Source organism: Mya arenaria, chromosome 12, assembly GCF_026914265.1.
Source record: "Mya arenaria isolate MELC-2E11 chromosome 12, ASM2691426v1".
Lineage (NCBI taxonomy): Eukaryota > Metazoa > Mollusca > Bivalvia > Myida > Myidae > Mya > Mya arenaria.
In genome coordinates, this window is record NC_069133.1 from 54,591,307 (window position 1) to 54,609,256 (window position 17,950).

At 39.2% G+C, this 17,950-nt stretch overlaps 1 protein-coding gene across 2 annotated transcripts in view; it reads right to left on the minus strand.

Moving 5' to 3' along the window:
* LOC128211383 (uncharacterized) overlaps window positions 1–15,736 on the minus strand; it is a 138,598-nt gene extending 122,862 nt beyond the window's left edge. For both annotated transcript variants that reach the window (XM_052916115.1, XM_052916114.1), the window contains exons 1-3: window positions 15,492–15,736; window positions 1,828–2,098; window positions 346–477 (exon numbers count right to left, since the gene is read on the minus strand). In XM_052916115.1, coding sequence (XP_052772075.1) covers window positions 346–477; window positions 1,828–2,098; window positions 15,492–15,521 — 433 coding nt within the window. In that variant the 5' untranslated portion in view covers window positions 15,522–15,736. The remainder of the gene's footprint in view (window positions 1–345; window positions 478–1,827; window positions 2,099–15,491) is intronic.
* Window positions 15,737–17,950: the final 2,214 nt, after the last annotated feature.

Below are 17,950 nucleotides of genomic sequence, written 5' to 3' on the forward strand. Positions count from 1 at the left end.
TCATGAATTGCTCTTGAATATTTGCCCCCCAATTTTTTTTTGGAGTTTTCGAAAGAATTGTGCGGCGGATCCGTAAACCAATTTATTAAAAAAAGGCCTAACATAAAATATAAGTACAGTTCAGTATGCACATATCTGCTTCATGCTTTTAAATGCATTAAAAAACTTCAGAAAACGCAGGAAATACACCCGAATTTTGTTCTGGAGTACCATCCGTCGGATCCCCGTAGACTGCCTCGGTTTACGTTTGCCTATGGTTACGGTACAGGGTTTAGAACTTGTTTTCATGGACGCCCTATTCAATCAAAACAAAAACACCGAGAATGAAAGTGTAAAGTGACCTACCGCCAAAGTAGATTCCGATGGCTACACCGGCGGCGACTAGTAGGAACAATCCGACGATGGACATCACGACGCAGCACCGCCGCCGACCCGCAGGGCTCCCGAAACTTGTTGTCCCATCAGACATATCTGAGGCTGAAATGTCATAATGGACATTAACGGACAGGCGGGTAAAAGATAGTATAGTTACATGGACGGTATAGCATAATGAATGGTTGTAGTTAATTTTATGTCGTAGGCTAGCAAATCATATCTATTAAGATCAGGTGGACCTTGGTAAGTATGTAATTAGCTAATTCAGTGTGTATACCACGTGATAAATTGCGCCATTAATAATTAAACCGTGCTAGATATTCTTATTTTGCCCACGGGCGAAGATGAAATGCCCGTATGGAACTCCTTTTTAATGGTCACCACATTGTAATTACCTCCCTTGTTGAAGACTGTCGTCAGTAGCATCAAGAAAATCTTTTCTTATGGTAATATTTAGAACGCTAATTAATTATTTCTTCAATTCGCTTCAAATGTCACCATAAAACAGTTTTTCACGCACCATTCAAGAAATAATGCTTCATTCTCTTTAGAACTATTTAAAAATACCGATTTGACTATTAACATTAACTGGATCACTGCGCGCATATCCATGACAACCACGTGCTATCGCATATCCATACGCAATTATTTTCACTATGCACAGAAGAGTTCCAGCAAAAAATACATTTTTACTTAATTTTGTTTAACTGAGGTGGGAGAAAAAGCATCTACCATAGCCGCTCGTGTAAGATAGGTTCATTCCGACCCTCGCGCAGGGTGTTTTGCGGAAACTCGGTAAACCTCGTTTCCGCAAAACACCCTACGCTCGGGTCGGAATGAACCTATCTTACACTCTCGGCCATGAAAGATGTTTATACTCTTTTTCTTCTTATTAGAATATAAGTATTTTTGTGGGACTTTTATTCTTGGATTTTTTTGGTTGATATTTAGGGTTTTGTGATAGATGATCATGTTTCAATTAATTTTGGTCTTAAAAAAATGACTGATTTTTTAAGGAGAGTGGTGTGGCCATAGGGTGGGTCATGTCAACGCAATTGCCGCCTGTGGTTTTGACATCATGCGGCGGTTTCGTGAAATGTTTGACGAAGTGCTTTAAGAAACATTCAAACTCAAATAAAAGACCGAAGACGTGGCTATGTAAGACCACAGACTGCGCTTTAAAAAGGTGAATACATAGTAAAGTGATCTTTGTTAAGTTTTCATTTTACCTTCCGTCGTAGCATTTATGACGTATACACGTGGTATACACACACTGCAGGTGGTTGTTGCTTTATACATAGTTAAATGTTAATCTTGCCGTGTCAGGCATGCGTCGCGTTTCAGAAATGTGGTTCTCTTAAGACTTTCGGCTTGCAGACGGCAGTCTATCAATGTGCAATACCTCTACGACTGAAATGTCTGTTATAAGAGACGATACAACTCTATACGTACGTGGTTTCAGCTTGTAGCTGCCTCCTTTTGATGGGCGTCCACCAAAAGCGCCGACATTGTCGTACGCAGCCATACCAGGGTACTCGTATCGTTTCCCGTCCTCCGACACCTGGTAAAAACGGCCGCCTTCTATACCAGTATTGGCGGCCATGTTGTACGTTTGTTCACTTCCACCCCAGGACCAAGAGGGGTAGTAGCGCGGATAGTACTGGTAGCCCTCGTTTAGTGGCAGGCCGGCATTACTGTTTTGACTGTCTCGAAATGTCCGATGCTGAAATCAATAATTATTGTGCGTGTAGTCTTCGGGAATAAATCCTAACAAGTGTAAAACTATGACGCCAAATACGTTCAACAGGTGCCAGTTACACTCACAGCTCCTTGTCTAACGACAACGTCTAGATGTAAGTGTTTTGTTTTAAAAAGGAATACACAAACGTTCCATGCAATTTTAGACTTCCAAATTCATAAACCCTTTTTCACATTTGTGAAACACCTGTTACAGCACACACCGTAACACATTTTGCACAATAAAAACTTGTAAAAAGCACCATTTTCACAGATTTGTTCGTCTTTTTAAATCAATGAGCATTTTTTGACAAAATCGGTTCAAACCTCGCAATTTAACATTTTGACTCATGTTGCTGATGATTTTTAGTTTTTTACTGAAAATAGTTTATTTATAATCAAAACAAAAAAGAACCCCAGGAAAGTAATTTGCAGGTTAAATACAAGAAATGAACCAAGTCCACTAACGGGTCAATGGGATACATTTTAAAACCATACATCTCGGGTTTCTAAGTTTAGATATGCACGCATTTATTGCAAACAAGTGTGGCCTTGACCTTAAAGCTGGGGACAAAGGTCGACGACCTCGCGGTGACCCTTTGTGTTATGTGTGTTACTTTAAAATCGCTCAAGCATTAAGTACAACTTTACAATTGAGTTTAACATTAGACATGTCTACTTCACTTTGACTGCCAAATGTGGCAGTGTACCCTAAAAGCATTATCATTCAAAGTAGATATAATTTCAACCATATGCATATATTTCTTTCCATTTACCCGATTTTAACTGTGACAATATGTACAGGTTAGCGACAGCTCAATAGCTATACATGCATTCCATAGTAAATTGAGAAATATATATAATATGCACTCCAAATGTCAATTAAAGTGGATACATTAAGATTAATATTAATCAGATTTATGTAAGTGGGATTTGATGTCGAGAAACTATTGAAATGTGGAACTATATTACTGAATAGTGGTATACCTGACTTGTTATAATTTATCTGATGGTAAAACATATGTTACCATTGACTAGGACTTTCGACGTTCAGATAAACAGTTCAACTTACTTAAACAACACGTCCTCCACACCACTTAACAATGCATTTATGAGTCAATGTACTAGCCTTTTGTTTACCACTTCTGAATAATGCATCTTCCAATTTATCTAACAATTTTCATTATGCGTAGAATATTTTCAAATCAATAAAGTCTGACTTTGGTCGCATCAAATGCTTGCAGATCTTGTGTACTTTAAAGTTCCAATATTATATGTACAGCTACCTTACTAAGGCAAATATTCAAGGCCAATTGAAACTTGGGTATCTTTACAGCAAGCTTGCTAAGACAATTATTCAAGGCCAGTTTAAGCTTGGGTATCTTTACAGCTAGCTTGCTAAGACAAATATTCAGGGCCAATTGAAGCTTGGGTATATTTACAGCTAGCTTGCTAAGACAAATATTCAAGGCCAAATGAAGCTTAAGCTTGGGTATCTGTACAGCTAGCTTGCTAAAACGAATATTCAAGGTCAATTGTAAGCTATCGTATCTGTACAGCTAGCTTGCTAAAACGAATATTCAAGGTCAATTGTAAGCTATCGTATCTGTACAGCTAGATTGCTAAAACGAATATTCAAGGTCAATTGTAAGCTATCGTAATTGTACAGCTAGCTTGCTAGGACGAATACTTAGTATTCAAGGCCAATTGCTAGCAAGGGTATCTGTACAGCTAGCTTACTAGGACAAATATTCAAGGCCAATTGTAAGCTAGTATCTGTACAGCTAGATGGCTAGGAAAAATATTCAAGGGCAGTTGTAAGCTAGGGTATCGGGTATCTGTACAGCTTGCTTGCTAGGACAAATAGTCAGGGCCGAGAGTGAACGGTGGCACCTGTACAGCTAGCTTGCTAGGACAAATAGTCAGGGCCGAGAGTAAACGGTGGCACCTGTACAGCTAGCTTGCTAGGACAAATGGTCAGGGCCGAGAGTGAACGGTGGCACCTGTACAGCTAGCTTGCTAGGACAAATAGTCATGGCCGAGAGTGAACGGTGGCACCTGTACAGCTAGCTTGCTAGGACAAATAGTCAGAGCCGAGAGTAAACGCCGAGAGTGAACGGTGGCACCTGTACAGCTAGCTTGCTAGGACAAATAGTCAGGGCCGAGAGTGAACGGTGGCACCTGTACAGCTAGCTTGCTAGGACAAATAGTCATGGCCGAGAGTGAACGGTGGCACCTGTACAGCTAGCTTGCTAGGACAAATAGTCATGGCCGAGAGTGAACGGTGGCACCTGTACAGCTAGCTTGCTAGGACAAATGGTCAGGGCCGAGAGTGAACGGTGGCACCTGTACAGCTAGCTTGCTAGGACAAATAGTCAGGGCCGAGAGTGAACGGTGACACCTGTACAGCTACCTTGCTAGGACAAATAGTCAGGGCCAAGAGAAAACGGTGGCACCTGTACAGCTAACTTGCTAGGACAAATGTACAGCTAGCTTGCTAGGACGAGTGTACAGCTAGCTTGCTAGGACAAATAGTCAGGGCCGAGAGTAAACGCCGAGAGTGAACGGTGGCACCTGTACAGCTAGCTTGCTAGGACAAATAGTAAGGGCCGAGAGTGAACGGTGGCACCTGTACAGCTAGCTTGCTAGGACAAATAGTCAGGGCCGAGAGTGAACGGTGGCACCTGTACAGCTAGCTTGCTAGGACAAATAGTCAGGGCCGAGAGTGAACGGTGGCACCTGTACAGCTAGCTTGCTAGGACAAATAGTCAGGGCCGAGAGTAAACGGTGGCACCTGTACAGCTAGCTTGCTAGGACAAATAGTCAGGGCCGAGAGTGAACGGTGGCATCTGTACAGCTAGCTTGCTAGGACAAATAGTCAGGGCCGAGAGTGAACGGTGGCACCTGTACAGCTAGCTTGCTAGGACAAATAGTCAGGGCCGAGAGTAAACGCCGAGAGTGAACGGTGGCACCTGTACAGCTAGCTTGCTAGGACAAATAGTCAGGGCCGAGAGTGAACGGTGGCACCTGTACAGCTAGCTTGTTAGGACAAATAGTCAGGGCCGAGAGTGAACGGTGGCACCTGTACAGCTAGCTTGCTAGGACAAATAGTCAGGGCCGAGAGTAAACGGTGGCACCTGTACAGCTAGCTTGCTAGGACAAATGGTAAGGGCCGAGAGTGAACGGTGGCACCTGTACAGCTAGCTTGCTAGGACAAATAGTCAGGGCCGAGAGTGAACGGTGGCACCTGTACAGCTAGCTTGCTAGGACAAATAGTCAGGGCCGAGAGTGAACGGTGGCACCTGTACAGCTAGCTTGCTAGGACAAATAGTCAGGGCCGAGAGTGAACGGTGGCACCTGTACAGCTAGCTTGCTAGGACAATAGTAAGGGCCGAGAGTGAACGGTGGCACCTGAACAGCTAGCTTGCTAGGACAAATAGTCAGGGCCGAGAGTGAACGGTGGCACCTGTACAGCTAGCTTGCTAGGACAAATAGTCAGGGCCGAGAGTAAACGCCGAGAGTGAACGGTGGCACCTGAACAGCTAGCTTGCTAGGACAAATAGTCAGGGCCGAGAGTGAACGGTGGCACCTGTACAGCTAGCTTGCTAGGACAAATAGTCAGGGCCGAGAGTGAACGGTGGCACCTGTACAGCTAGCTTGCTAGGACAAATAGTCAGGGCCGAGAGTGAACAGTGGCACCTGTACAGCTAGCTTGCTAGGACAAATAGTCAGGGCCGAGAGTGAACGGTGGCACCTGTACAGATAGCTTGCTAGGACAAATAGTCAGGGCCGAGAGTGAACGGTGGCACCTGTACAGCTAGCTTGCTAGAACAAATAGTCAGGGCCGAGAGTGAACGGTGGCACCTGTACAGCTAGCTTGCTAGGACAAATAGTCAGGGCCGAGAGTAAACGCCGAGAGTGAACGGTGGCACCTGTACAGCTAGCTTGCTAGGACAAATAGTAAGGGCCGAGAGTGAACGGTGGCACCTGTACAGCTAGCTTGCTAGGACAAATAGTCAGGGCCGAGAGTGAACGGTGGCACCTGTACAGCTAGCTTGCTAGGACAAATAGTCAGGGCCGAGAGTGAACGGTGGCACCTGTACAGCTAGCTTGCTAGGACAAATAGTCAGGGCCGAGAGTAAACGCCGAGAGTGAACGGTGGCACCTGTACAGCTAGCTTGCTAGGACAAATAGTCAGGGCCGATAGTGAACGGTGGCACCTGTACAGCTAGCTTGCTAGGACAAATAGTCAGGGCCGAGAGTGAACGGTGGCACCTGTACAGCTAGCTTGCTAGGAGAAATAGTCAGAGCCGAGAGTAAACGGTGGCACCTGTACAGCTAGCTTGCTAGGACAAATAGTCAGGGCCGAGAGTGAACGGTGGCACCTGTACAGCTAGCTTGCTAGGACAAATAGTCAGAGCCGAGAGTGAACGGTGGCACCTGTACAGCTAGCTTGCTAGAACAAATAGTCAGGGCCGAGAGTGAACGGTGGCACCTGTACAGCTAGCTTGCTAGGACAAATGGTCAGGGCCGAGAGTGAACGGTGGCACCTGTACAGCTAGCTTGCTAGGACAAATAGTCAGGGCCGAGAGTGAACGGTGGCACCTGTACAGCTAGCTTGCTATGACAAATAGTCAGGGCCGAGAGTGAACGGTGGCACCTGTACAGCTAGCTTGCTAGGACAAATAGTAAGGGCCGAGAGTGAACGGTGGCACCTGAACAGCTAGCTTGCTAGGACAAATAGTCAAGGCCGAGAGTGAACGGTGGCACCTGTACAGCTAGCTTGCTAGGACAAATAGTCAGGGCCGAGAGTGAACGGTGGCACCTGTACAGCTAGCTTGCTAGGACAAATAGTCAGGGCCGAGAGTGAACGGTGGCACCTGTACAGCTAGCTTGCTAGGACAAATAGTCAGGGCCGAGAGTGAACGGTGGCACCTGTACAGCTAGCTTGCTAGGACAAATAGTCAGGGCCGAGAGTAAACGCCGAGAGTGAACGGTGGCACCTGTACAGCTAGCTTGCTAGGACTAATAGTCAGGGCCGATAGTGAACGGTGGCACCTGTACAGCTAGCTTGCTAGGACAAATAGTCAGGGCCGAGAGTGAACGGTGGCACCTGTACATCTAGCTTGCTAGGACAAATGGTCAGGGCCGAGAGTGAACGGTGGCACCTGTACAGCTAGCTTGCTAGGACAAATAGTCAGGGCCGAGAGTAAACGGTGGCACCTGTACAGCTAGCTTGCTAGGACAAATAGTCAGGGCCGAGAGTGAACGGTGGCACCTGTACAGCTAGCTTGCTAGGACAAATAGTCAGGGCCGAGAGTGAACGGTGGCACCTGTACAGCTAGCTTGCTAGGACAAATAGTCAGGGCCGAGAGAAAACGGTGGCACCTGTACAGCTAGCTTGCTAGGACTAATAGTCAGGGCCGAGAGTGAACGGTGCCACCTGTACAGCTAGCTTGCTAGGACAAATAGTCAGGGCCAAGAGAAAACGGTGGCACCTGTACATCTAGCTTGCTAGGACAAATGTACAGCTAGCTTGCTAGGACGAGTGTACAGCTAGCTTGCTAGGACAAATGTACAGCTAGCTTGCTAGGACAAATGTACAGCTAGCTTGCTAGGACAAATATTCGGGGCCAATTGTAAATGGTGGAACATGTACATCTAGCTTGCTAGGACAAATATTTGGGGCCAATTGTAAACGGTGGAACCTGTACATCTGGCTTGTTAGGACAAATACTCGGGGCCAATTGTAAACGAGGGCACCTGTACATCTAGCTTGCTAGGACAAATACTCGGGGTCAATTGTAAACGATGACACATCAAGCGGATTCTAATGCTCGTCCATTTTTTCTCCGACCACCAATGGGCATAAGCTGCATGAGTAAATGAGACTTGCTCACTTTGCAAACGTGAACCAACTTTCATTTGTATGTAATATCTTTTTCATTTTTACGTTACGGAAATGATGAATTGTTTTGCAGACTATGCCATCGCCCACGAAATGAGGATTATGGCAATACCTCTAAACAACAGATATGTTAAAAAAGGATTTCAAGTGTCAATTTAGGAACCGACTTAATATAAAATGTTTATGGATGTTAGATTTTTGTCGCACTCGAGATCTCATAAAGATACACCTATGCTATTTTTTTTCTGCAATAACTGAATGATTACCATACGTAAAACCTCATGCTATTTAAAACATAGCAATATAATCCTTTTTTATTCCCTTCAAGATATTTGAATAACGTTTTTATTTGTGTAGCACAAACCTCATTATGCCGTAAGGTATTGTTTTTTCTTGAGTCAAGTACACATACACATGCCTATGGTTCCACTAGTGATGTTTGCGATGCCATAGAACGCATTCATGCCACAGTCGATAATACATAAGCTTATTTAATTAAAATTTTCCAAAAGACTATTGGTTTAGATAATATGAATTGTATACGAATACATTGCTGAATTTTGTAAATTACCTTTGACTACTTGATATTCGTATGGAACGACCGACGACAATGCTATATATTGTTGTTCGCCTCTATGAGAAATCGGTTACAAGCATGGACGTCCTTTGGAAATTAGAATATCAGATGAACTGTTGAACGTTTACACAGGTAAGTATTCCGATTTAAACCACACCCTTTTAAGCTAATTTAAAAGCACTCCGGTTAAGAAACAGAATCCCGTTCCGCGTATAAATGGTTCCGCTTATAATCATGAACTTGATTCTTCAAACCAATACTGACTATTAACGAGCAAGCTTTTTATAAAGGTCTTGTTAAAGGCACTCGCTCATGGTTTTAGCCCATAAATTAGTTTATCCGGCATTGCATCAGAAAACACTTATTTTATCATTATTTTACCCTATGATATCGATAATGCAGAAATAAAATACAATCATAGTATAAAAAGGTTGGGTTTAGTGGGGTGCGAACCCACGCCGGTGAAGTCATAAAAATAGAAAAAAAGGCGCCACGCCTTTACCTTTAGGCCACCTGGAATGGATATTTAGACATTTTTACTATACATAGATAACATCACGTGACAATATCAATCAACCAATCACGCAACAACAAACCCGTTATTAACGCTAATGAAAAGTATTGTTTTCAAAGACGATAGTTGAGCAAAAATCAACATTTGCTGATGGGTTCCAGCTAGTGGTATTTTAGTTTTAACACTGCTAATGATTTGCCACACTTTTTTTCGTCATGCGAAATAAAACCATTTTCAAAAACCAAGCGATTCTCTTTAAGATTCAGTACAATACAACTGTTTTCGATATTCGCAATGGAGAGAGGACTTCGGTTAAGAAGTGGAACATTTTCGCACTCATTCAGATAAACCAATTATAATATATAATTGACATTCAAATTGTATAGAATGTGTGGTTGGAGGTAATGAGAGTTAAGATAAAAAAATATGAAGTTTTTTTGAAAGACATGCGTAAATTCATTTGATACATTTTAGTTAAATTCTGGAACACCCTACCCAGCAAATACTCTTCCCAATTATAAGACTTGGTTGCTGGTGCGGTAAATCACGATCAACCTATAGGTGCATTTAGCAAAAGTCCTGATTTTTATCATATCACGGACTACCAGCGTTCATAAATAGACAAGTATCTTTAATTGTAAAGATGATTGCTATATATTCCTCAATTATCGATTTGAATCTTTTCCTTTCATCGTCAGTGCAATTAAAGCGTTTCTATAATTCACATTTCATTATAGATGAAATTATAATATATTTTTGATAAGTACCTAATAAAGATCTAAAAATAATCTTTAAGTCATCGTAAACGTGATAAAGTTCAGTCACTTATGGTTGAACCATGTATGCATGGAGCAGTTAGCTGGGAAAGTTTTCATGTAAAATAACCTTTAGTACCATTTTAGGAATGTGCATATATTATTTTCATTAAATATTGCATTAGATCAGTGACTATGACTCCCTACGATATTTTATGTACTACATGTTTTAGAATAAATATAATATAGAATAAACGCAGAAGAAAATGAAACTCTTCCAGTTTAGATATTTTTGGATCGTATGAACACTATTGGACGCACCAGTAAACAAGATAAAAGCCAGTATCAAAGACAAGTTCACACGGTCGGTTTGATGCTTACCCCATACTTTTAACGTTCATCATAATAACAGTGTTATTATATACAAGATAAGCGGGCCAGAATCTATGACAGCCTATACAATGTTTTTCAACCATGAGTTGGTCCGTTAAGAAGAGATGATTATCAGGGGCGGATCCAGAAATTGACGTTAGATGTGGGGTACAACCTTCCAACGTTCAACCCTCCATCAGAACCGAACTGGAAATCGTTTAAAATGATGGCAGGGTGTTCGGGGTCTTCCCCAAAGACAAGTTCAACACTTTCTAGTCCGAAATTGCGCATTTCGAGCGTATATTATTACTTCTTTTCCCCGACATATACAAAAGGACAATTATTATTTTCATTTTCTTTATTTTAGTTTATTTATTATCATGATTATTACTTTCTTGTATCCTTTTTTTTTGGGGGGGGGGGGGAGGGGGGGCGGGTGCGCCCTTGCCGAATCCGCTAGTGATTATTGTGCTATCGCTAACACTCCTTGCAGTTAAAGATGCAATGACCTTTGAAGTAAGTTATCAAGACATACTCTGATATCATATTTTAAAACCCCAACGGCAATGTTTAAAGTCTGCGGATTTGTACATTGGTCTAATTCAGACAGCTTTGCAAACGGTAATTTCAAGATAGGCATACATTATACATCTTAAATTATAATTACAAACGCAGACTGTCTGGTGTTCCTTAAATGCGCAAACTCCACTGCACAATCTACAAAATAAAACCAGTTAGATAAGTCATTTCCGTCGGAAGCTTTCTAAACGATTAAATCACGATTCGTCCGGTCGTCCTTTTAGTGGAAATATGAGATTGAACACTAAGTATGTTGAAATCAAGAACATTAAACAGAATGTTTAAAAATAAACAGCTAAGGTCAATACATCGTCACTTAATATGTTAATAATAATATAAGAAGATACTCAGATATTAATATGAGCTTTAATTCATTATACATCTTTTTCAGCGACTTGATATTTTAAAGATTTTCCATTCGATCCCATGGTCCTAAATCTAGCGATGTCATACTGATACTGCTATGTTTTTGGTAAACCGATCTGAAAGCATGCCTTAAAAAGCTTCAAAGCGAAGGCAAAAATGTAAGCGTATTATTTACGATGCGACAGAATTTGACATTGCAAATGCAGATGATGTCGCCTTTTATATGTAGAGCAAACCAATTACCCGAGTATAGCTTTATTGTTATTATATACTTTTAGAAGGAAAAAATGTTTTGCCCGAGTTTTCGATATCAACATTCATGTAACCAAAGGACATCCAATAATAAACAAGAACACTGTCTGCGGGTGCTGAACGCTCGTCTGATTTTAACCTTATACGATTTATCTATTTCATTTATTACATTTGATAGTGAACATGGATTCCAAGGTTTGAAAGTGAAAGCTTTGATAGTTTGCGTGTAAGTGACCCAAGCACAAAACTTAAAAAAAAAACAGACTAGCTGAAATTTACAAAGTCCAAAATTATCCCCAACACTCCCCCCACCCTCACAAATGTGTGATTCATAAACCTTTTTTTGATATAATAAAGTGCATTATCCATGTATTGTCTGTGAAAAAAATGTAATCAATTCAACAAAAATTGAAGAAGCTACGTCCAATACTCAAAATCAACCAAAATCCATTAAAATTCATGTTTTTACCCCCCCCCCCCCCCAAAAAAAAAAAACCAAAAAAAAAACCAGGTGTGACATAGCATTATTTTTCAAAAATCAGACGGGCTTAAATAAAACATTTATGTGCGTGTTAATATTTTATAAGAACAGAAAGGGGGCATTTATTGACATAAGTTACTCATAGTTTCTCGTTCTTATCATCGGCAGTGGATATTTCTGTGACAAAATATGGCCCTTATTGATAGTACATGTATTACCCTGTGCGTTTGGTCAAGAAAAATGAATAATAACATTATATTCCGTTCAAAAATATGAGCAAGATAAGGAACTGTATAGTTTATTATTGTTTCTAAGACACAGTATTATTTTAGGTAGAATAATACCGGTTTTGTGATCATGAACTGTATTTATTTAAAACAGCTAGCGCAGAACGTTTGTTCTTAAAAGTACATGTGTTATTCTCCTCAAAAGATGAAACGATTTTATTCAGATGAATTGTTCTCTTTCAAGGAAGAAATACATGATTTGCTTTAGGTAAAACGTTTGTTGTTTTTTTTTTACTTGAAAGCCTTAATTAAAGCTGCACTCTCACAGATTGAACGTTTTGACAACTTTTTTTTTGTCTTGGAACGAGCCAATTTTTTGCGATAATCCATGGAAACCAGTTACATAAAACTGCTGCCAAAAAATAGATCGCAGATTTTTATATTCAAGTTCAAAAATGCTGTTTTATGCATTTTTTTTTAAACCGTAAACATTTATTTTCGAACGGAAATATGAAAATCTACGATCTGAGTTTTTGTCAGCAATCTTTTATCATTGCTTTACAGATATCTACGCAAAAATTTGCCCTTTCCAAGACAAAAAATAAAAAAGTTATAAAAATGGTAAATCTGTGAGAGTGCAGCTTTAATGAAACGTTTGCTTTACTTAACACATTGTTCAGGCTAGCCAACCTCACCAAAGGTTCGTTAACTGAAAGCTGCACTCTCACAGATTGACTGTTTTCTTCTCAGTTTTTGTCTCAGAATCAGCCAATTGAGGTAGCAATACCTTCAATTCAGTCATATAGAATAACTTACAATAGAACAGATCTCAATTATTAAGAAAACTGCCGAAAAATTCAGCGTTAGTAATGCTTTTAGCTATAAAACATCAATTTTGGAACGTAAATATGAAAAACTGCGATCTGCTCTTTTGTCAGCGGTTTTGTGTCACTGGTTTCCAGACATTTACGCAAACATTGGCTCAATTCGAAAACAACAGATGAAAAAAGTTGTCCAAGCAATTTATCATTGGAGTGCAGCTTTATACATGTACTTCAAACAGTAAGTTTATAGAATTTCATCTTTAAACCCGTTCTACGAACTTCGTTTGTTTTGATGCAGAAATATCAATAACTTTAAAACAGTTACGTTAATGCACCAGTCAATTGTAACCACGGCCCCCACTACTGTTTTTGTTAAAAATCGGGAACTATGAAAGATGTTCGGGTTTTGGGGTGAAACACACATACACAAAAAGCACTTTCAGAATATACAAAAAAGTAAATTCATATATATGGAAGATAAATACGTTTACGCAAATAAGACAACAACAAAAATGCTTAGAATGGACATTTTCATTTTAAAGTAGTTAAAACCAAGCCCTTCTAATAGTGTCCGGGGAGGAAATTTGGGTACAGAAGCAATTTCCTGCATTTCGTGGTTATTTGAAGGGTTTTGGTTTCATCCCCACTATCTGTTTGGAAATAAGACCCTCTATCTGTTTGGAAATAAGACTGAGTTAAATGTACTTTTTTGTCTCTCCAAAAGAAAGTACAATACTTTATTAACATTACATAATATAACAGAACATAATGTTTTATTACATTTTGCATGTTCACCAACTCAATTATAGCAAAACATTAATCTATAATCCGGCAACCTTTTTTATATTCTTCAATATGTCTTGTCTTAAATCTATATAAAAATCAATTGTCAACAAACTCCCAGGTACCCAGGCGAATTCTTCGATATTGACTTAAATTCGCAATGATGTTTGTTTAGAATCAATTGGTGCCGTCTCATAACATGGCCAATTCCTTGTATATCCTTATAAAAATGTATATAATCAAATGAGTTATTATGGCCGAACTAATTTTTGAACCGATGGGATGACAGTATAAGTCAAAATATTTGACTTTTGAATTCCATATTTATCGACGTTTCACTTTGCCGTACTAATTGGTTGACCGTGAAAGTAATGGCGTATAAATATATCTAGTTTTAGTCTTAACACAACAACAAACAAACAGGAGCTTTGCTTGCAAATCCAAACGCATGTCAAGGAGCACACATCAACTTTAAGACAATGAAGATGGTATTGCTATAGTTGTTAACATTCGTATTCAGTTTATGGTGTGACAAGTTTTTAACTGTTTTACTCAATAGTCAACATGTTTTCATAAGGGCAATGTTAAATGCCATCTTGACATCATACATGGAAGGCAAGCCTGTGTGAGTGTTGCTTGAAAAAGGAAAGCCAACAGAAAACAACAGCACAATCTTAAATGCGGCCAAGTGAAATTTAATCTAAAACTTATGTCAATGACACATTCAGTTTAATATTGAAATCATCAACAACAACAACATCATCATCACGGTCAAAGAGTCGACATGTTGAAATGTTTTTACGGCTTAAAATTCAAGAAAATATATGCTTATTTAATTGCGAATTAATATACATGTATTCATACTTTAGTTATACTCTCCCCACGCTTATTGGTGTATGTATTGTATTATAAAGGTATAATTGGTGATATTTGTACTTAGTTTACTTGATATTTGAATAATCGTTGACTATGAAATATCACATTTATGTTTTGCTGCCTGTGTACACATGGGCGTACTGACTTATGTATTTAAAATAAACTCTGAAACTCTATAAACGACGAGCGAGCGAAGCAGACGAAAACATTAAGGTAGCTGACCGAAGGTTTGGGCACATCCTATCATATATCTAGTCCTTTGCACTTCGATGTTTTGTATGCACGTCAGGCCCGGCCTTGTCGTTTCTAAGAGCTGACCAGCCTTTATATCCTACAAGGCTACCACATTTTATAGCTACAGCAAAAGGATGAGGAGGCAAACGAAATGGCCGTTATCTAAAGGTCGCGTCTAGTTCCCAACATATCAGGGGATTTCTTTTCCTTTTAGAAAATTAAATCGGCATCCGAAATACCCGCAAAAATGGTCCGGAATCCGGCGTACCAAAAGGTGGATGACAACCTCTTTATGACCATATCTTTTCAACATTGTTTTAAAGTACTAGTTAATCCAAACAAGTAATTGACCAGTCATGGTATCACTTAACAAATATAGTCCTTCAAATACAGTCAAATCAGCTAAGAAGCGACCAACTTAGTCGAGAGTGCGACAGCATTTTACAGATTTACAGACTTAACTAATCTAACATGTACAGTAATAAAGAAGCGCCTGGCACCAGTGATCAAGTATATACATGTACTTTGGCCGAAAGTGCAATAGCATTTCACAGTTTTAAAGACTATCATCAAATCTAACATGTACGATAATAAAGAAGCGCCTGGTACCAGTGATCAAGTATATACTCACAGATTTCCTAGGGTCATCGGAATCAGTCATCCTAAATTCCACTTAGGATCACAACAAAACTATAGCTCAAGATGCAAAACATACATCTAAAACATTGAAAGGTTTGGTAGATATGTGTATTGAACGTCCGTCAATTCTCCGTGTTGAATAAATAGCCTTTCACAATTTGTATTTAAACACTGCTGCTTCAGTGGAGACCGTGTGTTTCAATTGCAAAATCCACATATAGCTTCATTAAATCTGGGTGTGCCAAATATTCACCTTTCAAAAAAAATAATTCAGAACTGAAGTCATGCAGAGCCAATGTAATATAAGACTGTATGGTTTTAGGATCAATAGGTATGTCACGATTTGGTCTGTTCCAATAGCGCCTATACAACACCAGCATACCCGTTATAAGTACCGGGTAGTATTCACTATACATGAGCTTGACAAAGCGTGGTCAGTCAGGTAGGACGAAGGACATTTAAAATGGAGGAATTGGTTATTCGTTATATTGTTTTATTGTATGTCGGCGCGAATCGATGCCTATAATAATACAGCTGGGCCTTTCATTTGAAATTAAAATATCCTCTGTCCAAATAGGTTGTTAACATTAAACTTGTAAACGTGTTTACCGAGCTGTGGAGTTGTAGTAATTGGGTTTAAAATGTTAAAAAGATGTTAAAAGATGATTTTGGCTTTAGCCACGTCTTTTATAATGTTCTCAATATTGTTGTACATGTATTCATTAAAGCTTTCAAATGTAGATTAAACGATACATTTAAACAAGAATATTTACATTCACACTTCATTCCTAAACGATGGTTGTTGTTTATCAATTGCACTTTATTTCTGTATAAAGTGCAATGGCATTTCCCATCGATATCGCCAAACTCCGCGCAGTGTTACTTCCCTTGCAGTACAGTAATCACTGCCACCACAAGATTTTCATCCAAAATTGGATGAAAACTTTTAATGGCATTTTTTTTAATCATATATATTTATTCTTATATCCTTTCTTAAATAATTACTTTACGCCAGTTGATAGGCATAATATGTTTTATAAAAAAATAACAATTAAAAAAAACATTCGGAAATGTTCGGTCTTTTTTCAAATTGAAAGTAGGATTTACAAATTACAATATCAACATGGATGTGTTGTTAGCTATTCAGACATGTATCGAACGTTTTGAACCAGGATTGCAAGCAAAACCAAAACAAATCGAATGTTATTTTCTAAACAAATGAAACATGTTGCTGGAATTTCTTTTAAAGGTGTTCCGTCCATTTTGTAAATTGCAATCACGTGCCGTTTTATCTATCATCACGTGATATTTGTGAAGGCAGTGATTACTGTACTGCAAGGGAAGTAACACTGCGCGGAGTTTGCGATATCGCGTGCGTTTGTTCGATACTTCTGTCCTGTCATTGGGCGCAATAATACCAAGGGGCGGGGCATATTTACTACGGAACTATTTTTTTCAATGAAATCGTAGTAAAATTTTTGCCAATATTGGCAACATGCAAAACTGTAATCTGCAGTAAAGCAGTTAAAAAAAGATAAGCAACGATAATTTGATTGATTTTAATGTAGATGGTTTCATGATGGATGGAACAGTTGAAGAAACGTTGGTGTTTAAAAAGGCTGTTAAATGTCACGAAAATGCAAAAACAGTTAGTTCAAAATAACCTCTATGACGGGTGCTTGTATGACGTCATGAGTGATGTCATTGAAAAAGTTTTACATTAAGCTCGATTTGGGCCGCAACATAACTCGGCAGCTGCATTTTGTTTCGACGCCATTTTTTGCAGTGTTCATTCGTTTTGAAAGTGTTGTTTTTTCGAAAATTGACTGGATTACTGGGATTATTTACACACAATACCTATTGGGTAATCAATTAATTACCTATTCAGTCATACTTTAACCATAGTCATTCTAAAATGCCGTCCAGGCTTTTTTTAATGATGGTTAGCCTGGACGTCATTCATAATAAAATTCGTAAACATGTTCAAAATGCCGATCAGAATTTGGTCGCAAATTTATTGAAATTATTCCAATTTAGTCTATTAAAACAAAAAAAGAACACTTTACCTGTTAAAACTAATCCTTTTTACATCAATTGCACTATATATTATAAAATAATCACGTTCCGAATTGTTAAAACAACATACATTTTCAAACACCATCAAAATTCACCAAACACCATTGTTTTTGTTAACGAATGTAGCCGAGAATATCCAAATGCATTTTCTTTTCTCTGCTTAAGGTTACACATGACTATTAGTTACTTTAGTACAGCTGTAGTGTCATTGGCAGTAGTTTTGTTAAGGCAACATATTGTAAACCTGTGAATTATTCAAAATAAATTAAGAATGAAGTGTATACAAACATTTATTACTTTTGTTAGCATATTGGAACAAGGACATTTAGTTTTTTGCAAAATGAATCAAATAGCAATATCATTAAGTTTGTGGAA